The sequence below is a fragment of the Sceloporus undulatus genome, chromosome 5 (assembly GCF_019175285.1).
Source record: "Sceloporus undulatus isolate JIND9_A2432 ecotype Alabama chromosome 5, SceUnd_v1.1, whole genome shotgun sequence".
NCBI lineage: Eukaryota > Metazoa > Chordata > Lepidosauria > Squamata > Phrynosomatidae > Sceloporus > Sceloporus undulatus.
Window position 1 is genome coordinate 159215893 of NC_056526.1, and position 23461 is coordinate 159239353.

General features: G+C 41.0%; 2 protein-coding genes across 2 annotated transcripts; one reads left to right on the forward strand and one right to left on the reverse strand.

Moving 5' to 3' along the window:
• Positions 1–259: 259 nt before the first annotated feature.
• Positions 260–2461, reverse strand: BBS12 (Bardet-Biedl syndrome 12). The gene has a single exon (XM_042470383.1). It carries the CDS (start codon positions 2459–2461, stop codon positions 260–262), a length of 2202 nt encoding a protein of 733 aa, XP_042326317.1.
• A 5001-nt stretch (positions 2462–7462) lies between these two features.
• LOC121930324 (caltractin-like) lies at positions 7463–13658 on the forward strand. The gene is made up of 5 exons (XM_042466498.1): positions 7463–7570; positions 8145–8300; positions 10923–11051; positions 11155–11292; positions 13126–13658. The coding sequence occupies exons 1-5, from the start codon at positions 7568–7570 to the stop codon at positions 13213–13215; spliced, it is 516 nt and encodes a 171-aa protein (XP_042322432.1). The 5' UTR covers positions 7463–7567; the 3' UTR covers positions 13216–13658.
• Positions 13659–23461: the final 9803 nt, after the last annotated feature.

Consider the following 23461-nt stretch of genomic DNA (forward strand, 5'->3'; position numbering starts at 1 on the left):
AAGTCTTACTGAAATGAGTATTTAACAATTTATATTGGATTAAGGTCTCTACCCATAGGAGTAGCAGAATGGGAATAGAATGAATGACAATAAAACTTGAGGCCATAAAAATAGGTTTGGTATTTTATATCATTTTTGGAGTTTGGATTTTAATTTCTAAAACAAAGACAACAGTTTAAAAATTTATTCTCCTAATATATTTCTACTTTTCTTTTTGCAGAATACTGGTGACTTTCATCTTCTGTAATTATTAGGAAGCCTACAAAAACAAGAACTCACTTGAGAGTTGTGACTTCAGCAATTGATCCCGCTTAGGACCTGTGATAATTTCGGCATCTGTTTGAAGCACTAGCAACACCAAGTCTAAAGCTCTACGCCATGCTTCTGTTTTAGCTCCAACATTATCATACACTTTTAGAGCCTTTCCATATACCCCAATGTATTCAGTGCTTGCTACTCCCATCCTGCCCTTGTTAAATTCATCTAGTATGTAGGCTGTTGGGGAATCACATACTGCTGCTTCTTGGAGGTGCTGTTGTATGAAGGTGCTAGCTTCAAATTGTGTTGTGCAGTGTGCCATGTTACACATGATCGTACAAAGGTACTGGTGCCAACCACATGCCAAAGCACTGAGCACCAGGGGTTGGTACTGTTCTGAAGATTTTGAAAGCCAAGAGGAACCAGTATTAAATTCTTCCTTACATGTTTCGGCTGTTTTCTCTAAGGTCCCAAGATAACTGAGACATAAGAATTCAAGAACGCCACCTCCTGGAAAGACTGCTTGATCAAGAAGGGCATGATGCACACGGTAAGCACATGTCCAAAAGTTATCTTCAATGGCTTGCATCTTTGACATAAGAGGGCAACCAAGCACAACTGTCGTCAAGGTAATTCCCTTTGCTGTTAAAGAAACCAGCATTTGATCATTCAAACCCACCCCACTTAACTCTGGAGTTCCACAGAGTTTCATACAGACGCCCTTGCCAACACAATGCTCATTCACTTGGGTGAGGTAAGTCACCCGTTCTGCTCCTGTGGTAACACTAAAAGCCCTCAAAACATTGTGAGCTACTCGATTAATTACCACTATGTTATTTGACAGACAGCGTTCTTCTAAAATTTCACATGTCTCACCTTGTACCAAAACTAAATTTATGCCAGACTGAATCAGAATATCCAGCATAGAATCAATCCACAGGTTTAAGCCAGTCTCTAGATCAGATGCACTTTCAAAAAGGATTCTCACATTCTGTGACCTGTTAAAGCCCAAATGGTGATAGGTTTTGGTTAGGTTCCCATCTACAAGAATAACACGAAGAGGCCTATCCTGATATATCTTAGTAATGGCAGCTTTCTCTGGGCATACTAAAGTTATATAACCTGGATAAGCACAAGAATGGGCTTCAGACACACCTGGTAAACAACAAGTCACAACCTCTGAAACATTAAACTGCAAAGGACAAGTGTCAGCCATTTTGTTGACATTGTGCAGCTGGTATCTGAGAATATCCTGGACCAGTTTCATGGCAGGCCAGTTTCCATGGCTAAGTGACATTGTCAGTTGTCCCAAATCATTGATCCCATCAAAATGTTTTGTGGATTCACCTACTTGATCTGGTTGCTGTGGTGAAGGTTTTTTCTTTACACTACTGAAGTACCTACTGTGGGTTACTTTTAATCTTTGGTTACAGTTTAATACATCCAAATGACAATTTTGTAAACTGTGTCTTTTATCTATTACAGTTTTGTATGCTGTGGAAACACGACTGGTATCAACTGATTTAGCTGATGAACATGCTGTGATGCCAGTATCAAATATCCCTTGATACCCACACTTTCCCCCAAAATTGCATGTCTTTGCTTGCTGAATGATAAGATCTTCTGATTTTTCCTCACATTCATACAAATGTCCAAATGGAGTTAAAATACTGCTATTTGATTTGAGACCTGGAGTTTTAGTTTCCACAATCTGCTTTCCAGATGTGCTACAATTGGTGTTAATAATTGCTGACACCTTGTCTTCACATTCTCTAGGAATATCATCTAGTCTTTGCTGTATACTGTGCAGTGATAATGCAATGCCTTGCACATATTCAATACAAGAATTCAGACTTTCAGACATCAGAGAAACTATTACTGAAAGAGGAACATCCTGCTGAAGACATTCAAGGACAGCATTGCTCCATGCACTAACTAGAAATAACAAGGTAGTGGTCCCAGTTTTATATTCTTGGTCCTGTGCCTGGATGGTGTCATTAAGAAGTTGACCAACTGCACAATTTAAATCCAAGTTTTCTAGAAGTCTCACTGCAGAACAGATCAACATACCATCTGGAGTACTTTCATCAACTATAAATTTGGATGATTTCACTGGTCCTAAAAGGGTCCTTCCAGTGGATGCCAAAGCGGAAAGTTGCTGTAGTCCAATATGTCTCTTACTGTTCATGTTTCTGAAAGCCATAATCCCATGATATCTGCAAATGAAACACAGACTTATTGCTTCTGCCTTTCATTGCCTTCCAGCGCTTGCATCATCTATTCCAGACTAGTAAAACTAATTGTTCGTGTCTCCAATAGGAATATAGTGATTTACTCATATTCTTGATGAAAATTAAATTCCACACTTCATTCAGACAATATGTGCAATACTACATATTGCATTTGTACAAGAAACAACCAATATAATAGAACTAGGAATGCTAGCATTAGAGATAGGTACTGCCTAGGAAGGGCCAAAGATTTTATTAGAGAAGATAAACAGAGGCCCCATTCATACTGGCCTAAAAGACATGGAGGGAACCGGGATGATCCGGATGCCCCTCCCCCAAATCGCTCCGTTAGCAAGTGCCCACTACAAATTGAAATCGAATGCATTTTGACAGATATCGAATGCATTCTGTAGATTGGCCGCTGCCAATCAAGCTATCGTCATGGTGACGTTTGCAGGGCATCGGGGGAAGTGTCCTCCCTTTTTAAAGAGCCAGGCACAGGGGTTTCAGCGGCTGAAGCAGGGAGAGAGATGCCTCTCTCTCTCTCTCTCTCTTTTTTTATAAACCTGTGGGCTTTTGGGTCAGATCTGCCCCTGTCCCAGGCAGAGGATGGGATTGCCATGCATTTTTTTTATGCTTTTAAAAGCAACATTAGCTTTCCCTTTGCTTCCCTTGCTGTATCTGCTCAAGAAGACAAATCATTCGCATATTTGCTCAAAAAAAATTGGTAAAAATGTAACATTGATTGTTTGCAACATTTGTAGCTTCTCCCTCTGCAAGTGCAAGCCTGGCTCCATCTGCCTCTGGAATAGAAACCATGCGCATGTGCGCTCAAAAAAAATGGTTAAAAATGAAACATACATTCTGCCATATAAACCATGCGCATGTTCGCTCAAAAAAAATTGTTTGAATTTGAAAAGGGGGGGAGGTTGCCTGACATGAGCTCCGTTCATGACCTGATTTTTTCCTCCTGCAAGGGAAGGAATGCCCAGCGACAGAGGGCTTTGGGCAGGGGATGCAGGGAAAAGAGGCCCCTAAAGAATGCCTTCCCTTGCTCCCTTCTGCCCAGGGCTCTTTCCTCCTCCCCCTCCCCTCCGATGAGGGGAGGAAATGCCTTGCCCTGTGCCCACCCTCTGACCTAAATCCCTCCCTCAATTTGCCTCGATCGTGATCGAGGCCAAAGTTCTCATTCCCAGGACCCGGGGTTTTTAAAAAGAAACGGTATTTGCGCTGATTTCAAAAGACTCGCGCTAGGGGCCATTTAACACGGAACGGGTGTGCAAGCCCCGGATTCGCTTGTGTGAGATTCGGGGTGAGTAGGAACTTCACGTGATTGAATCGGTTTCAGAACCGATTTTTTTTGTAATGTGAATGGGCCCAGATTAAGAAGGAACATTGTATTACATTCCAAGATATGGGGACAGAAATCAAACAATTTGTAGAATGTTCCCTTGAGTCTCCACTTTCGTTTTCTGTGTGGGAGATGAATGATTCTCTGCCTCCACTTAAAAAAAAATACTTTGAATGAAACAACTGGATTTACTAATAAGACATACAGTACAAAGCAAGGTGCTGCAATTAAATCAAATGAACACAAATCTAAACTTGACCTGAACTATTACAATTGGTGGTTAAGAAGAGGCAGCAACTATTGTGGTTTTTGTATTTTGGAATGCCCCATCATCACACTCTAAAAAACAACAACACACACAATAAAATCAAGAAATAAATTGTCATGTTACAGGTGTTTTTGAAGTCTGTCACTTAATTGTGGGGGATTGTATTTGTAACCTCTGGCATGTTCTGGATGAGGGAATGACCAGCCTCTTTTCTCTTGGCAGGTAAACGGCATAGATTCACAGAGCCAATTCAGTTAACTGCAACTGAAAACCAGAAATGTGCATTTTAGGTCCAAAATGCACTGCAGAAATAATCTAGTTTGTGACTGCTTTAACTGTCCTGGCTCAATGCTAGGGAATTCCGGGTGCTATAGTTTTGTGAGACATTTAGCATTCTCTGTCAGAGAGCTCTGGTGCCACAATAAACTACAATTCCCAGGATTCCCTAGCACTTAGCCAAGGCAGTTAAAGAGGTCTCAGACTGGGTTATTCAGCAGTGTGTTTTGGACCATAGTCAGTCTCGTCTTTTTCAGAATAATCAATTTCTTTATTATGTGCGTAAATATGTGAGCATTTTCAGAGAGAGAACATTGTGATGAGGCAGCTAAAAAGGCCAATGCAATTTTAGGCTGCATCAATAGAAGTATAGTGTCTAGATCAAGGGAAGTAATACTCTATTCTGCTTTGGTCAGGCCCCACCTGGAATACTGTGGGTACCACAATTCAAAAAGGATGCTGAGAAACTGGATTGTGTCCAAAGGAGGATGACAAAAATGGTGAAGAGTCTGGAAACCATGAAGGTTAAGAGGTGATATGATAGCCCTGCTTAAATATTTGAAGGGATGTCATATTGAGGAGGGAGCAAGATTGTTTTCTGCTGCTCCAGAGACTAGGACCCAGAGCAATGGATGCAAGCTACAGGAAAAGAGATTCCAGCTCAACATTAGGAGGAACTTCCTGACAGTAAGGGCTGTTCGACAGTGGAACACACTCCTTCCTTGGAGTGTAGTGGAGTCTCCTTCCTTAGAGGTCTCCAAACAGAGGCTGGATGGCCATCTGTCAGGAATGTTTTGATTGTGAGTTCCTACATGGCTGAATGGGGTTGGACTGGACGGCCCTTGCATCTCTTCCAACTCTATGATTGTATGATTGTTGACAGGAGAGATGCAGAACACACTCTACCTTTCTGGACAGCTTCTTTTGCTAGGCTTGTACAGGGATGTGTCAGTGTCACTGAATCAGAGTAGATTACCACACAGGGAAAAGGACGTCTTTCCCCCATCCTTATCGCATGATCACAGAAAAGATATCAGATGACGTTGTGCTCATCTGGTCATTATCCCATCAGTGAAGTGGCATTGTCCTGTCATTTTCCATTAATGGAAGTTTCCGTTATTCAAAAGTGACAGGACAGTTCCACTTTATTGACAGGATGATGGGATAAGCGCAACATGTGTGATAGTCTTTCACAGGATAAGGACAGGATAAGGATGGGAGCAATCTGCTTCACCTGCGTCCTTTGTCCTCCCATCTGATCATCTCCAGAACATTGGAAGAGCCACATGGCTCACCTAGACTAACCCCCTGATATGCAGTAATATAAACTGAGCACTTCAGAGAGATGACCATCCAACCTCTGTTTAAAGACCTCCAAAAAAGGATACTCCACTGTCCTTCAAGGCAGTCTATTCCACTGTGGAATAGCTTGTAGCATTATAATGGTTTTCCTGATGTTTAGAGGGAATCTTTTTTCTTGTAATTTGATCTGGTTCGTGTTCTAGACTCTTGAGCATCAAAAAGCAATCTTGGTCCAAAACAGACTGCAGAAATAATCCAGACTGAGACCGCTTTAACAGCCCTGGCTCAGTGGATGGCCCTTGTGGTCTCTTCCAGCTCTGTGATTCTATGAAACTGGATTCATTCTGCAGCATGTTTTGGGCCCTAGTGACACTTTGTCAGATGTATCTAGTTATGGGTATCACCTCCCAACCTTCTCTTTTTTAAGCTAAACATACCCAGAGGATGGCAAGGGCAAACCTCCTCTGGACAGATCTTGCCAAGAAGACCCCATGATAGATAGGGTCACCATAAATTGGAAACAGAACAACAACAACAACAACAGATCTCTTAGGAGAGACTAAAAGTAGGGAAAGCTGGGGTTCAGTAGATAATAAACCCCAAAACAAGATTACCTGCTGGTTGCTACCTCCCTTTTTAAAAGGGCAGCAGCACTAGTGCCTTGGATCCAGGACCAGCTACTTCTGCTTCTCTTGCAGTTTGTGCAAAGCTCAGAAACTGGTCCTTCTAGTATCTAAAACAGCATTGTGTGTCTTCTACGCCTGCGCAGAAAACTGCGCATGCGCAGTAATGTCTCCTGAAGTCGCTGCCCTTACTCTGGGCTCGACCTTTTCCCTCCCTTGAGGCTCATGCAGATCAGTGATTCCCATTCCAGGTTTTCTTGGACTTCATCTCCCAGAAGCCTCAGCCATCTGAGCCAATGGTCTAGAATTCTGGGAGCTGGAGTCCAAAGACCTGGAAGACCAATGTTTGGGAAGCACTGGTTTGGATGAGTAGTCTTTTATTTCTGGCTCCTGTCCAGGAGGAATTCCAGAACGTCCTCCGTTTTGAGCACGAGGAAGAGGCAGGAGGAGCGAGCCAGTGTGGGGTAGTGGGAATCCTGGGAACTGTAGTTTGTGGTGGCACCAGAGCCCTCCCTGACAGAGAAGGCTCAATGACTATCTATCCCAGGATTCCATAGCACTAAACCATGGCAGTTAACAGTTACAAATTGCTTCATTTCTGCAGTATCTCTGCCTGAGGGAATAATCCAGTTTGAGACCGCTTTAACTATGGAATCCTGGGAGTTGCCGTCTGCTGTGGCCCCCTAATATAAGGTCACAAAGCTACAGATCCCAGGATTCCATAGCACTGAGCCAGAGGCAGTTAAAGCGGTGTCAGAGTGGAGTAATGCTCCAGTGTGGATGCAGCAAGTGGTTTGGCCTGTTCCTTCCTCTGAAATATCGCCTAAAGACCCTATTATTTGTATTATCTTGTATTATATTTGTATTGTATTGTATTTGGGTGGCGGTTCTGGCCTAGGAGTGGCGATTGGCGAAAGACACTCTGCGCATGCTCAGAGGCACGTTTATTGTCCTTTTAGGCTTCCCGGCGGCGGAGGGCTGGTTGCTAGGCGACCGGCGCCACTCGCTTGTTGCGCCTCCAACGGACGCTGCAACATGGAGTTCTCTGTGACGTCACCCAGCCCTCCCTCCTCCTCCTCCTGCGCGCTCCTATTGGCCTTGACAAAAAAGAAAGGCGGGGCGTAGCGGGAATCCCTTCTGTCATTGGACAGTCGAGGCTTTTAGGGGCGGGGCGTATCTAGGGGGATGCATGTGAGCGAAGATTCTTCAGGTGCGGTGGATTATTGAGAGCGCGGGTTTGGCAGCCAGTTCCAGCGCCATGGTGAGTCTCTCTCTTTCTCTCTCTCTGTGGCTGCATCCACACTGCAGAAATAACCCAGTTTGACGCCGCTTTAACTGCCCTGGCTCAATGCTTTGGAATTCTGGGAGCTGTAGTTTTGCGAGACATTTAGCCTTCTCTGTCAGAGAGCTCTGTTGCCACAACAAACTACAAATCCCAGGATTCCACAGGATGGAGCCAAAACTCTTAAAGCGGTGCCAAACTGCATTGTTTCTGCAGTGTGGCAGATGAAGGTGCGTCTACACTGCAGAAATAACCCGGTTTGACACTGTTTCAACTGCTTTTAACACCAATTGCATTGCTATAGGACCCTGGGATTTGTAGTTCCACGATGCATTTAGCCTTCTTTGTCAGAACGAACTACAGATCCCAGGATTCCATAGCATAAGTGAGCCACGGCAGTTAAAGCGGTATGAAAGTGGGTTACTTCTGCAGTGTAGACGCAGCCTCACCTGCCACAGCTGCAGAAACAACGCAGTTTGACGGTGAGGATGTTTTGGGAGTTGTGGTTTTTTCACCCACTGTTTCTTCCTCCGTATCCTTTGCTTGACGGAAGGCGTCCAGCCACAAGAGGACAACGCAGACTGGTCCCCAGCGGAGAAGAAGCGGACTGAAGCACGAATTGTCTGAGGAGCAAAAGCAGGAGGTCAGGGAAGCCTTCGACTTGTTTGATACGGATGGAACTGGCAGCATTGATGTTAAGGAACTGAAGGTAAGTGGTGCTTTTAGCCTGATTTGTACTGCTGCTTCTCTTCTTTTCTATCTTCCAGTCCGCGTTTGTCTAACCGCATTATTTCCAGAACTCATAAACTATGGATGCCGGCCATTAAAGCCTTTGACTTCACAGAATCAAAACTGTCTGGTCATTTGAAACGTAAATGTAACTCTCCTCAGTCTGTTTTCTAGGTGGCACTTGAAGAGTCCCATTCCTCTTCTCTGAACTGACTTTTTGTGGAATCAGCCCTGGCCACTTCTTTAGCTGGCAGCACAATGTGGTTGTACGGATGTCATTTTTTAGCCCTTCAAAATCATGCAACTCGACTACAGTTGGCTCTCCACATTTGCAGCTTTGACTTCTGCAGATTAATGGGCTAAACAGATCGCCACTAAAGAGTGGTCTGCAGCCACCCCCTTTCAGCGGCTCCCTTTTGCACTGTGGAAAGGGCGGCTTTCCTGCTACAGTGGCACCTTTTGGCACTCCTTCTGGCGCTGCATCCTCCGGACACCAAAGGAGCACCACGACGCCACCTGCCATGCGGTTGGGCGCATAGTGTGACGCCAGCATCAGGGCATGCATCATATGAACTGCCCTGAGGCCAGACTATCAAGGCCTTAAATTTGCAGTTTTGATTAATATGTTCTTTCTAGGAATCTCTTTAAGTCCTCTGTGCAATTCTGCTGGAAGCTGACCTTAAAGTTGTGCTGGAGGAGCTAGAGGTTCCTAGAAAAAACAGTTCTCTGGGCATTTGTAGGTCTTTTGATTTGTAGGCCTTCTAATGCTGTGGAATTCAGGGAATTGTAGTTTAGTCAGGCATTTACCCTTCCCTGTCAGAGTGCTCTGTGCCACAACAAACTACCATTCCCAGAATGTCTTTAAGGGTTTATGATGCTATACCATCCTCTTCAGTTATTTTAGATGACACCTCAAAACAGAAGATGCCTTGTGTCTGTTCTGAAGACATTACTAGAGGTGGAATTGAGTTTGAAAATTTTGCCCAAGAGGAATATATATTCTGACAGTTTAAAAAAAATTAAAAGGGTTTCCTGGTCCTGCATACTTATATGGAAAGATACAGTGCATTGGGCTCAACTCTGGCCCTGTCTTGAAACCGTACAATTTGGTATTTAAATGTTACTGTTACATTATTTGTCATAGTTACACTATTGTTCATTGAATTAAAATCATCATTTAAAATGGAAGCCTTTTCTGGAAAGAAACCTAAAACCGAAACATACAAAAAGTCCAGAAATGATGTATCTATTTTCCAGGAATCCAATAATTTTCCTTTTGTTCTTAGTATGTCTATTTTGTCCTTGTTTCCTGAAAACTAAAGAGGGAAGGGGCTCCATGGTCCCCTTTCCCCATTAACAAGTTTGTCCAGAAGAAGTAATTTGCAGTCTAAAATGTTGCTGTAGTCCATTTCAAAGAAGAGGTTGCCTCAAGTGCAAATACTTTCCCACTGCAGACCCTTTGGTCTGTTCCCATCCATCTCTAGAGGATTGTTGATATTCTTGGAATATCTCCTGATTCTTCTCACAAAAAGCAACATTTATTCCATCTCCATTTTTCCTATAGCCTCCAGGGCTTTTGTACACGGTTTTATACATGGAAGAAGGAATTGGCCCAATCGCCATGCTAGTCACAACTCCTAAGGGAGATATGTGGTGACATAAAATTGTTTGCTTGTAGGAAATAACAAAAAAATGCAAACAGTACTATCAAACATACAAAAACCACAGCAGACATACAGAATAACAGGACATGGAAAGGTAGAAATGGAATTGGCAATGTCCATTGATGCACCTATCTCTGTCCAGCTTTTTTGCCCTCTACTACCCAATATAATTGGAAAAGGCAGCATGTATGGGACCAGAGTTCATAATTCTCTATCCTATTTTGAATCAGCGGATGGGGTAACACTAGTGATACTGGCAATATGCCATACATTTGGGTTTCCAGGATACCAGGTTCACTGCGGTTTAATTCTAATATGGTCTGATTACTATAGTCTCCAGACTGCAATTGACTGGCAGGATTATGGACCAAGCAAAATATATGGACCAATACAAGGCTGAAATTCTGCCAGTCCTTGGTTCTGTCATTTTATAGCCTCCTCTGCTATGGCATCAAAGCTATGGTATACCTGCCTCTGGAAGCTTAATTGGTGCCAACAAAGATATCATTCCAGCACCAACTCAAATAATAGCTTTCTATTAAAGCCTTTGGGGCCTAATTGAGTTTATCCAATTTGTACATGTATTATGGTTATTATTTTTTTAAATAGTTTTAACTAGGTTTTAAGTGATAAATAATTGAATGTATTTTAAATTTTTTAAATGTTTTTATATATTGATCTAAATTGATTTTACTGTACAATTGTACTATACCTGAGATCTTTGGATACAGGAGAGAATATAAATTTTTCAGTTAAATAAATAAATAATTTCAAATAGAGTAGACCAATTGAATTAATGAAACTTGCACAAATATCTGTTTACTGAGTTTCTAGTGTTTCAGTGGACCATCTCTAGTTGGACTAACAATTGGATTAGGCCAATGTTCCAAAGTCTGACCATATTTGATACATGAACATAGTTTGCATTTCTGTTACAGGTTGCAATGCGTGCTCTTGGCTTTGAGGCAAAGAAAGAGGAAGTTAGAAAGATGATAGCAGATATTGGAAAAGAAGGATCTAGTGTCATACAGTTTGAAGATTTTTTGACTATGATGACCCAAAAAATGGTAACATACAATTTTGCTTTTATGTGATTGGAATCTGAATTTGGGACTGGGTTTTTTGTTTTGTTTTGTTTTTTCTCACTTCCTCCCTCCTTCTTTTTGCAAGAGTGAAAAAGACAACCAGGAAGAAATCCTGAAAGCTTTCCGATTATTTGATGAAGATGGCACAGGCAAGATTTCCTTTAAAAATCTCAAGCGAGTTTGCAAGGAGCTTGGAGAAACTTTAACAGATGAAGAATTACAGGTAAATGTTATGCTTTGCTAACCATCATTGTGGATCTTATGTAGCTGAATGGTTTTAATAGCTACATAAGATCCACAATGGAAATTAACAAAACTAATGATCATAAATCTGGACTGTTCATTATTGAGTGCCTGTATAAAGTGTTTCCAATTCAGACTTCTTCATAGACCCTATACTGTTGTAGCATGGAGCAGGGCCTGTAGGCCAGTTATCTGAGATCCCTAAAACTTACTTTATGACCTTCTAGTAAACACTTTGCTTTTGGTTTGCCTGGTTAGTTTTTTTCTTATAGATTCTGTTTTTCAAGACTTTTTGTTTTAATTTTTTTTATCTCTTCCTGTACTCCATCTTAAGTGATTAGGTAAGGTGCCAGTGTAAAGTTGGCAGTTTCCTGTTTATTCTCATTTCCATGAACGTAAATAATTATAAGAGTTTACTAAGGAAAAAGATCCAGAAAACTATATATATATATATATATATATATATATACACACACACACACACGAATGTAAAACATCAACATGCTTAAGATAAAATTTGCCTGACATGCAAAAATGATATGAAATGCTATTATATTCTGGCCCTAAAATTCACAAACTGTAGTTTCAGACAAACATGTCTTTGGAGAATTCCAGGATTTAGGTATCACTTCAAAAAAGACCCTATTATACCCACCTTGGAGAGCATTTGCAGAAATGCTCACAAGAAAAACCCTAGTAAATTATTGAAATATAGCCTTCTGTGCTGTATCCACTATTTATATGTCTTCTACACTGGAAGTTATTTGGAGTCCAGTCTGTTGGTGAGGATGCTTATAAAAATAACAAGTGGGACCTACAACAGACTGTTGCAGTGTGGAGTATTCCATGCCATCCACAACAGACTGTATATACTCATCTGTAAGTCTAAAAATTTATGCCCAACAATTCACCTCAAAATCCTATGTCAACTTATTTACAGGTCAGTATGGTAATGTGATAGCAGCTCTTTCAGATTTCCCATGTAGTTTCTTTCTGTCCTGAGCCAAGCAAATAGAGTCCTTGGTGATTGGTTGATTGATTGATTGCTGTTTGTTTAACGCTCCCTCTCCCACCTACAAGCTTTGCTGTCTCGGAGTGAAAACTGAAACACTGAAGCCTCACATGAATTGCTGCTTCCCTCTTGCCGCTCCCATACACACACTGAAGGAGCTTCCAAGTTTTACACTTGAACTATCTACGGGTCATGTCAAAATCCATAATTTTGGTTTCAAACTTGCCCTCAACTTATATATGAGATCAACTTATAGTCAAATATATATGGTACCTGCTCTTCTCTGATTTCAGAAGCTACACAAAAGTCAAAATAGATGGGGGACCACAAGATAGTACCGGGTAGGGATAGGAAAGAATGCTTCCTAAAACCTTGAAGAGCCATTGCTAGTCAAAAGTTGACAAAATAGAGCATGACTCTTATTTCCTATGTGCCAGCCATGTTTTCTCCCAGGATATACCCATTTAATCACCACACCCAAGTTTCTGTTGTCCCTACTTTCAGTGCATATATCCCACCCATAGACATCAGACATGCTTTTGAGGCTATATTTGGGTTTTCCTCCTTGTAATCCCCCCCCCCCAAAGATTTTTATTTGCTTTTGGAAACCATGATCCCTCACACCCACCAAAGCCTCCTAATAACTGGTATGGTGGTATATGTTGGCTAATGAATTCACTGTTAGAAAATAGGAATGTGTACTTATAGTATATTTCTCATGTAAGCATAATACAAGTTCAAGATGACCAAAGACATTTTGAGTGCTTCCAAACTGTTGTTTAATATTTGGTGTTTTTACAGGAAATGATAGAAGAAGCTGATCGAGATGGAGATGGAGAAATAAATGAGCAAGAATTCTTGAGAATCATGAAAAAGACCAGTTTATATTAATGACCCTGTAACCTTTAAAATGACTTGTAAAGACTTGACAAATATTTCAGCTTTCCTCCTGTTTTATGATATATGGAAGAGAACACCAAGTTCTGGGGGTGGGAAATCCTTTTGAAAAGGAGAATGTCAAAATTGTTTGTTAAACAAGCGTTGTCTGTTAAACAACTGGATTTAGTGAAGTGAAACAGTTCAAGATGAGAGAAATCTGTTTCTCTTCTGATCAGTCAAAGTGGTTATTCATATTGCCATCTCTGTGAACAGAATATACACACCCTCTTTTCTTGAACTTTTGAGAGAACTGGCAGTGAATTACTGCTCCATTAAGAGCATTTGTTAAAAATACAATAGAAGTGGTCCTATTGCTCTTTGAATAATAAGCAGTTTACATCAATGTATGTTTGGCATGTGCAATTAAATACAGATCTGCTCTTTCTTTCTGTTAACTTGTTCATATCACTACTATTCAACTATCATGCTTTATTTGTTAACAGTCAAATGCTGTGGGTAAAAACTGGAAAAGAAGAGTCACTGAAGAGAACAGAATGTAGCATAGATGTTATCAGGATCACAGTGCTTCCTTGGGTGGGTCATAACACCGCCCCAAGATTTGACTCCTGATGTACTGTTAAAATGTCTGATAGGGTAGAGTCATTATGGTATTAAATTATTATACAGGAAGAAACACTTCAGTATGTGCAGCATTCCTCATCGTAATGATATAATATTGAAAGGTTATTACTGCTGAATTTCTTCTACACAGTTTTTCAGGTGGAAAAGTTCTCTGTCTCATGGAATCTGACAACTGAAGGTTTTTTTTTAAATGCTTCCTGTTGCTTCATATTAAAAATGTTTCAAGCATCCTGTATATATCTGAGCAACCCATTAGGATAGTCCTATTTTGGCATACAAAATTTTCACACTTGTGACCATTATATAGATTAGGGATGTGTCTCCATGTTCACATGGCTTTATTGAGCTGCTGACTGTTGTTCCCACTGACTCTGACCATTGCCTATTCTGGGCTGGGCTGTTAAGATTTGAACTACGTCCAGAGTTGAACTACCTGATCCACAAGTTCTCCATCTGAAATATACACTGTTAGCGAAGTCTTTCACGAATAGTACTCGTATATGTACAGATATGTTGGTCATATCATCTGCTCAATCCTTTAAAGACTGAATTGGCTGTTACATACGTTTCACCGCTGCTTTGTGTTTCAAGTGAAAAGCAGCCATAGAAAAGTCTGGTCAGAGAAATATAGTGGGAGAGACAGTGCAGGCAGGCGCTGCTCTTCTCCAATGTTTTAAAAATCAAAATGGCTCCCCCATGCTTTTTAAAAAAAAAATGTTGAAGCATTGGGTGAAAGATGCTTGAGCAAAAGAACAGCAGGAAAAGAAAAGGTTAAATAGTTTGTCTGTGGTTGCTTGTCTCTGAGACCTACATTTTTCTTAATCTAGGAAATTGTAATACAGTACTTGCCTTCATTTTTGTAGACTGTTAGTAAAGTGTTTGCTGTGTAATTCTCTCACTTCTGCAAAGGCCTCTTAACATTTTTCTTCTAGAGGCAATGCCACACATTAACATTGTCCAAGTTTGTTTGGCTATATTTTTTCTGTGTGAAAGTGTGTTTTTCATATGTGTTTGTGAAGTTTGCTAGCAGAACAGGCCCATACATGTGTCAAAAAGGTCACTTTCCTCATCGCAACATTCAGGTGCCTGAATTTGTGTTGTGTGGCATCCTAAGTCAAAGTAAAATGGCACTGGAATTTCTATACCTGCCTGAAAATATTATTGTAATACAGGGTAGGTAACTGTGGGACACCAAGTGATCACATTAGGGTCCCAAGAAAGCTTGAAAGGTTGTATTTTAGGCATAGGAGAAGTTTTTTTAAAACAAGACCTTTCCTAGGAAAGAAATGGCCCTAGGATCTCCTCAAATGTAGCAAACAACTTATACACCCGGTTTTAACTATACAGTGGTGCCTCGGGATACGAAATGATCGGGTTACGAAATTTCCGGGATACGAAAAAGTTGGATTGGCAAAAACTGTTTCGGGTTACGAAATATTTTTCGGGTTACGAAATTCATTTCGGCGCGAATTCAAATGCTATAGGCTTTCCAGTGCTAACGGAAAAGTTTTTCGGGTTACGAAATTTTCGGGTTACGAAAGGAATGGCGGAACGAATTAATTTCGTAACCCGAGGCACCACTGTAGTTGTTTGTGAACAAAGGCATAGGAAATTAGTCTTTGTGTATGGAAATGAAGTGGTAAGTCCAATTTGGCATTCCTAAGTGTGTCCATTTGCATTCTTAGCCCCTTGACCCAACCATGTGAACCTTAGTTGCATAAAAGCACACTTTCAAACAAATCAAAAGACCAAAAAATATAGGCAGTTGAAACATTTACAGGAACATTTACACAAAATATAATATGCATAGCAAACAACTTTTGTAATGTATTGTATGGAGGAGCTGCCCAGAAAAATTGTTGAAAACCTACCTTTAGTGCAAAATGCAGGGGGTCAGACTCTGTCTGGCATGTACTGCAGAGACCACGTATCCCTGGTCTTGAGCCAATTGTACCGGCTTCCAATTTGCTTCTGAGTTCATTTCACGATGCTACAAAACCCTAAACAGCTTGAAGCTGAGCTTTCTTAAACACTGTCTGCACTCATGTAAGCCTGCCTGGGATTTGAGATCCTCAATGGAGACTTTCTGACAGAGCCTGGGTCTTTGTCAGGGAGCCACATATGTCCCTGAGACACCAGGCTGATACCAACCACAGTAGGAGAACACAAGACAAGGCTTTCTCTTTAGCAGTACCTTGATTGGCGAACTTCCAAGTGAAGACATCAGGTGAGCTTTCAGTGGGCAGACATGACTGCTGTCCCATGTGGCCTTTTGTGACGCTTTGAGCTTAAATAAAATGTTTTTATCCTGTTTTAATATATTTGTGGGAGCCAGCATGGTGTGGTTTGAATGTTCGACTCTGGAGACCAGGGTTCAATCCCCACCTTGGCCATGAAACTCACTGGTTTGGGCAAGTAATATGCTCTCAGCCTCTGGGGAAGGAAATGGCAAACCTCCTCTGAGCAAACATTGCCAAGAAAACTCCATGATGGATTTGCCTTAGGGTCACCATACATCGGAAACAACTTGAAGGCACACAACACACACAGGTATGGGAGCCCTGCTGGGCTGGAGCAAAGGACACTTAACAAAATAAAATACTCTGAAAATGCTTCACTGAAAACAATCTCCAAGTACTATGTAATTGCTCCTTTGTTTTGCTTGCCATGGATACTGGTGGGATTTTATCTGACAGCAGAAATTGAGTGCAGAACTGAGTGAGCTGCTCTACCTTGTAATGGCCAATAAAGAAGGTACTACTGTACATCAAGATAAGCCAGAGTGAACCTGTGACATAGACATGCATTATCTCAATTTACATACAGTACTGTATGTCTTTTTGGATGTGACATGAGGTATTCACTGTCTCCTGCTGTGTTCACCTTCACCAGCTTTCAAATGCTGTTTACAGGCTGTGGGTAGGTGGGGGGCACCCAGGTGACACTTGGTCCTGGTTGCAGTCCTACAGCTGAGAGAAGAAAGCTAAATAAACCCTCCTTGACCTCAAACAATTAAGTGAAAATCTGAAAGGGTGACCTGTGGTCTCCCTTTCCCAAAAGTTACCTCCACCAGTAAAGGCCAAGGCAGAACACTAAAAAGGGATTTTCCCCCAGTGAGATAATTCTATCAAATGCATTTAATAACATTAAATAAGAAAGCTGATGTGTCGTCTTTATACCTTGGAGGATAACTATAGGTGGAGCATTAAAAATGAAAGAAAAAGGGAGAGTAGTGATAATCTTTTCAGCTGATTAACCAGAGAAAATGCTGCACGAAATGGTCAGGCTTCCAACCACAGTGTGTTTAGAAGTTAAGACCAAACCCTCACAAAAGTACACAACAGGAAAGAACGTAAAGGAGATAAAGGCTACCACAGAGAAAGGGTTGCCAGAAGATACCTTATATACTTGACTATAAGTCAACCTCATGTATAACTCGAGGGCAAGTTTTAGGGCCAAAATTATGGATTTTTATATGACCCATGGATAAGTTGAGGTTAAAATCTAGGGGCATGTAACAAAGGATCTAAAGGATGATGCAAAGGAAAACAATGCTAAAAAACTTACAAAATTCTAGCATGCATAAGTGTACTCAAAATAAAGGCTGGATGGATGAGAGAATAGAGGAGGTCTAGTGATTCCAGGACAGATTGCAATATTGCCTTTCACCAGGGGATGGTTCCTTAAAGCACAGTACTTACAGTACCTATATTGACCCCTGGATAAGTCGACTCAGGTTTTTTAGATCAATTTTTTGAATGAAATTTCTAGACTTACACATGAGTATATACAGTAAATCTTTTTTTGTTAAGTATTTTATTTTCTTCAGTAAAATCTTATGCATAGACATTAACATTAAGAATTCATATTCCTACTACACTCAAATTATACCGATTATATGTACAAGCAGCCACTTTATATTTTAGAAACCCCTCTCCCAAGCAGTAGTGTCCCTACCTCTGGTGCCACCCGGAGTGGAGGGGGGCTGATGGGGGGCAGTGGAGGCCAAAAGGGCATACTCAGGCTTCTTCCATGCCACAGCAATGGCGGAGACCTCCTTGTCGCTGTGTTGAAGGCTGGCCCTTCTCACTCCACAGCAAGAGGAGTGTCCAACTAGGTGTCAACCCTCTTCTGGGGTGTCACCCAGTGTAGCCTGAATCCCCTGCACCCCACTACTGGTGCCACTGCTCCCGAGAGAAAAGAAAAAGGGAGAAAGACATTGACAACTGAAACACAAACATAAATCACAAACTTGAAACTTCCTAGATTTTTTGTAGTCTGTCAATCTGTTTCATTACTTGTGTATCATACAATGTACTTATTATTTCCACTTTATCCTTTACCAAAATTATTACATTCTTTATTCATCTTAAATCCTAATTCTATAGATTCTTTTAGTCTGTCATTCTATCTATTTCATTACTTCTGTGAATCATACAATTTACTTCTTATTTCCACTTTATCCCTTCCCAAAATTATTACATACTTTATTCTTCTTAAATCCTAATTCTATGTCAATTCAAGCCAATTACAGCAAGAAGATAAATCTTCAAAAATACACTTGCAGCGATCCTGTTGCAGCATTCCTTCAGATGCAGTTCTGAGATGGAGACACTGCTACAGCTAGTACAGGTAAAACAATCAGTGACACTCACCACCAAAGACCCATGCTCTGTCAGAAAGTAAATGCACAAGCCGTATCGCCAAACCAAAATGATTTCCACAAGATGTGAGTCATCTACTGTCTTGGATTGTTAGAACCACAGTAATAGGGTCTTGTTGAGCAGTTAAGGCCAGGGTTTGGTTTGCTCGTTTTTTTAAGAACAAAGGGAAAGGCAAAAGAAAAAACATACCTGGGTCTTTTTGCTGTTGCGTGCCTTCAAGTTGTTTCCAACTCATGATGACCCTAAGGTGAACCTATCATGTGGTTTTCTTGTCAAGTTTTGTTTGAAGGCGGTTTGTCATTGCGTTCCTCTGAAGCTGAGAGAAGGTGACGTGCCCATAGTCACCAAGTGGGTTTTCATGGGCGAGCAGGTATTCAAACTCTAGTTTCCAAAGTCATACGCCAATGCTCAAACTATTACATCATGTTGGCTGTCCTACGTGATAGCAATTTACACCTATTCTGATCAAAGGTTTAAGCTTGATCAAGATGTGCACTTATTGTTAAGATGTTCACTTATTGCACATTGTGTTGACCAATATTTTTAGCCAAGGGGGACTGCATGTGATGCTGCTTCAGTGCCTGGAGGTGTTTGAGAAAAGGTGGTGTCACTTCTCTTTGAGGCAGTGGTTCCCAAATACTGGTTCTTCAAATGTTTTGGACTTTAGTTCCCAGAATTCCTAATTGTTGGCCAAGCTGGCTGGAACTTCTGGGAGCTGAAGTCCAAAACATTTAAAAGACCACAGTTTGGGAACTGCTGCCTTAAGGTGTCACTTGCTGCAGTCCCCATCCCCCACAAACCTATAGTGACACCACTGGATACTATTAAAAAGTAACTTCCCAGACTTTGGACATATGTTCTCATTGCTTATGTCCAAGGCAGGGGTAGGCAACCTTTTTGAGCCGGGGGCCGGGTTGCTGTCCCTCAGACAACTGGGGGGCCGAAGCCAAAAAATAAATAATTAAATAATTTTTAAAAAAAATTAAATATATAAATAAACCAGGACAAATGTAGGACAAAATTTTCAAATGGAAGACACTTTTTTTAAAAAAATGGAGGACACGTGAAAAAAATTGCTGATTCTTTTTAAAATGTTAATATAAATGCATGTTTCTGAGGCTTCTATAGACAATTGCCCCCCAAAGGCCCCAGTGGCAATCGGTGGCAGGACCAGGCCAGGGGCCGGTCCCAAGGCCTTGCCGGGCCACATCCGGCCCGTGGGCCGCAGGTTGCCTACCCCTGGTCCAAGGTAATGTGCTACAAAACCAGGTCATTTGGGGCATTCTCTCAATAACATGGGCCAAAATCTGCATTGGAAGGTGAAGGCATACATGTATTGCTATGGAGATTTAATTATGTCTTCTGATGCTACCTCCGAAAACTTACCTTTTTCAGTAGTGCAGCATCCCCCCACAACACAGCCATTTCCAGACTGACAGAGGGCAAGGGGATGAGTGAGATGGATCCAGCTCTCTTCCTTGATGCTTCCCAGCAGATATCTCTCAGAGTGCCTCAAGCTACATGAAGAGAGTTAGGCATATACAATGTGCCCTTCGAATCCACTGGGGTTTGGTTCCAGGACCCGTTGTGGATAACAAAACCTGTGGATGCTGAAGTCCCATTAAATACAATTGCATAGTAACACTGTATAAAATGGCAAAATCAAGGTTTGCTTTTTGGAATTTATATGTGTTTAAAAATATTTCCAAGCCATGGATAGTTGAATCTGTGGATAAAGAATCCGTGGATGTGGAAGACTGATTGTATCTGCTTATGTGCCCACTCTCTGGTGCTGCTGAAAAAAAGGTAACTTGAGGGGACTACGGACAGTTGTGTGTAAAACTGCCATGAAAGTGAATGGCAATGGTTAAGGCAGACTAAGGATGCTGCAACTGCTGAATAGAATGACAGCCATTTGATAGTCTTCTGTGTTACTCTTTTCATAGTAGTAAGTTCAATATCACATAATGTCACAAATATGGAGTGACAAGTGAACGAGATTGGTTGTTTTAAAACTTTCAATAGAACAACAGACCAAATATCAAGAAATATGTATTGGGGGGGCACGCTAGGGTCATTGTGCAAGACAAAAGGGAATGGTAGCCAGAAAAAAGTTTTGAGACCACTGGTCTAAATCCTTGAATGTAATGAACTGCTTATTTTCACTGTGTTGAATGTTCATGTTGTAGAAGATTAACCTGTGGGTTTAAGACTTAATGGTGCTGAGATTATTTATTATCACCATTAGTTAAGATAGTTTATTGTCAAGACATCAAAATCTGAAACAGTGTTTATTCATAAGTTCCTTTCCAGTTTAACTGAAAAGTATACCTTCTATATAATTTTGTACTTAGAAGGAGGCAATCTAGGCATCATGATGGAATAAACTTATCAAAGTAGTTAATTTTCACCTTAAGTAGTTAGGATTTTCAAAATCACTATCACCTCAATGCATTCTCATAAACTATCAACAATTATCACTGACAGCTGATTTTTAAAAAAAAAAAAAGAGAATATTTTATCCAGAGGGAATAGTCAAACTTTTATATACTTCATAACAGAAGTAATATAAAACTATAAGAGGCATCTTATAGTTTGGCATAGTGAAAGTTGAAATCTGAATTTATAAATGAATGGCAAGCTCCTTTTTTTTGCCATTGCAAAGTCCCTCTTCCATTTAATATTTTTCTAGTTGGTCCAGGTCCTGTTCTCTGGAGCAGCTGAAAACAAGCTTGCTCCCTCCTCGATATGACATCCCGTCAAATGGGGTGGGGCCTGACCAAAGCAGAATTGAGTGGCACTATTACTTCCCTTGATCTAAACACTATACTTCTATTGATGCAGCCTAAAATCACATTGGCCTTATTAGCTGCCGCATCGCACTGTTGACTCATAGAATCATAGAGTTGGAAGAGACAAAGGCCATCCAGTCCAACCCCCTGCCATACAGGAAATCTAAATCAAAGCATCCCTGACAGATGGCCATCCAGCCTATGTTTGAAGACCTCCAAGGAGGGAGACTCCACTACACCCCAAGAGAGTTTGTTCCACTGTCGAACGGCCCTTACTGTCAGGATGTTCCTCCTAATGTTGAGGTGGAATCTCTTTTCCTGCAGTTTGCATCCATTGTTCCGCATTCTAGTCTCTGGAGCAGCAGAAAACAAACTTGCTCCCTCCTCAATATGACATCTCTTCAAATACTTAAATAGGGCTATCATATCACCTCTCAACCTTCTCTTCTCCAGGCTAAACATTCCCAGCTCCCCAAGTCGTTCCTCATAGGGCATGGTTTCCAGACCCTTCACCATTTTAGTCACCCTCCTTTGGACAGAACTGGACACTGTATTCCAGGTAGGGCCTGACCAGATCAGAATAGAGCGGAACTATTACTTCCTTTGATCTAGACACTGCTGCCTAATATTGCATTGGCCATGTTAGTTGCCGTATCGCAGTGTGGACTCATGTTCAATTTGTGGCCTACTTGGACTCCCAGATCCCTTTCACATGTAGTCTCATTCAGCCAGGGGACTTATTTGGAGACTTGGGCGGGTTACAGACTGCCAAAAAGCGTGATGGCATCACATCCGCGCAGCCTCGTTTGGAGGCGGCGCGTTCGTGACGCCATCATGGTGGCCCCCATGTAGATGGGGCGCCGCCATCTTGTATGTCCTCAGGACGTATTAGGCTTGGGGGCGTCAAGAAGTGACGCCCCTTTTTAAAACTAGGACGTCCTGAGGACGTCCCTTATGGCCGTTTGTAACGCGCCTTACTGAAGAGACCATGATTAGCTTTTAAATTGCTAGTTTGTAGTCGGGAAGGAGGGAGGAGAATATTGTAATACTTATATTTCTATTTTAGATTATGTTTGATATATGGAATTTTTTAATCTTTATTGTATGTTTTTAATATTTAATAAAATTTATTTTAAAAAATTGCTAGTTTGAAAATGCTACCTTTTAAAACAAACATTGAAATAAAGCACCACATTTTTAAGCATGGAAAACTACAGTGTAGTTTGAGTGCTATCAATCCAGTACTATCTGAACATCTAAGTGGGTTTTATAAGTTCAGAGCAACTTATTTATAACCTCAGGGCCTTTAAACACCAGAAAGTACATATTGGGACACATCTGGAGAGAGAAATCTTAATGATCTTAGTTTTATACATTAGTCTCTAGTATGTATCAAAGAACTAGGCTGCCAGACTTAATGGCAATTTAGGGCGAAGGGGAAATTTGATAATTAGACATGGAAATATGAAGGAAAAATGCGTCAAAGAACCACACGTAGTAGCGTCAGATTGCCTAGGTGTTTGGCAAAGAAAGTCAAAGTACAACAAGCAGTCTTCCTATGGAGGGGGGAGGGGATTTTTATCCACTTTGGGCTTTTGAGGTTGTTTATATAAGATTAAAGGAATGCTTCGGAAAAATGATCTCCACCTACATTTTTAATTTACATTTACGGTAACAAAGTGGAACAGTTGTGATTTTCTTTAAATTCCATTTGACTATTCATAGTGAAACTTGGTAAGATCAGCCAGCATTGAAAGTACTTTGTCTGTATACCTTTGGGTTATTTCTCTAAACAACTTTTGGTCTGCAGTATGAAGTGGGTTACTTGTGCATGCTTCAAAGTGCCCAAAAAATCCCACCATCACCAAGCAGAAATCCTGTAGTGCGGTATTTGTCCTTTATTTCTAACTCACTGTAAAATGTTTACAGTTCTTTTGTCATTTACTACTGTTGGAATACAAAGAAGCATATTGCCAAACATTTATTTTGACTCACTAATTGTGGTTAACAGTATGATTACCCAGGACACTTAAGTAACACTGACTGTTAAAATTGGCACCGCTGACTTTTATTGTCATATTAGGAATATTCCAAATAACCCAACACAAAGATGAGTTACATTGCAGAAGAAGGGTCTCTTTCCAATACATTAAATGGACT

Excerpts from the sequence above, each read along its gene's own strand:
- BBS12 (XM_042470383.1), bottom strand. The coding sequence starts at position 2,461 with ATGGCTTTCAGAAACATGAACAGTAAGAGACATATTGGACTACAGCAA.
- LOC121930324 (XM_042466498.1), top strand. Across the intron at positions 8,301-10,922 it reads TTGATGTTAAGGAACTGAAG|GTTGCAATGCGTGCTCTTGG; the intron begins GTAAGTGGTGCT and ends TTTCTGTTACAG. Across the intron at positions 11,052-11,154 it reads CTATGATGACCCAAAAAATG|AGTGAAAAAGACAACCAGGA; the intron begins GTAACATACAAT and ends TCTTTTTGCAAG.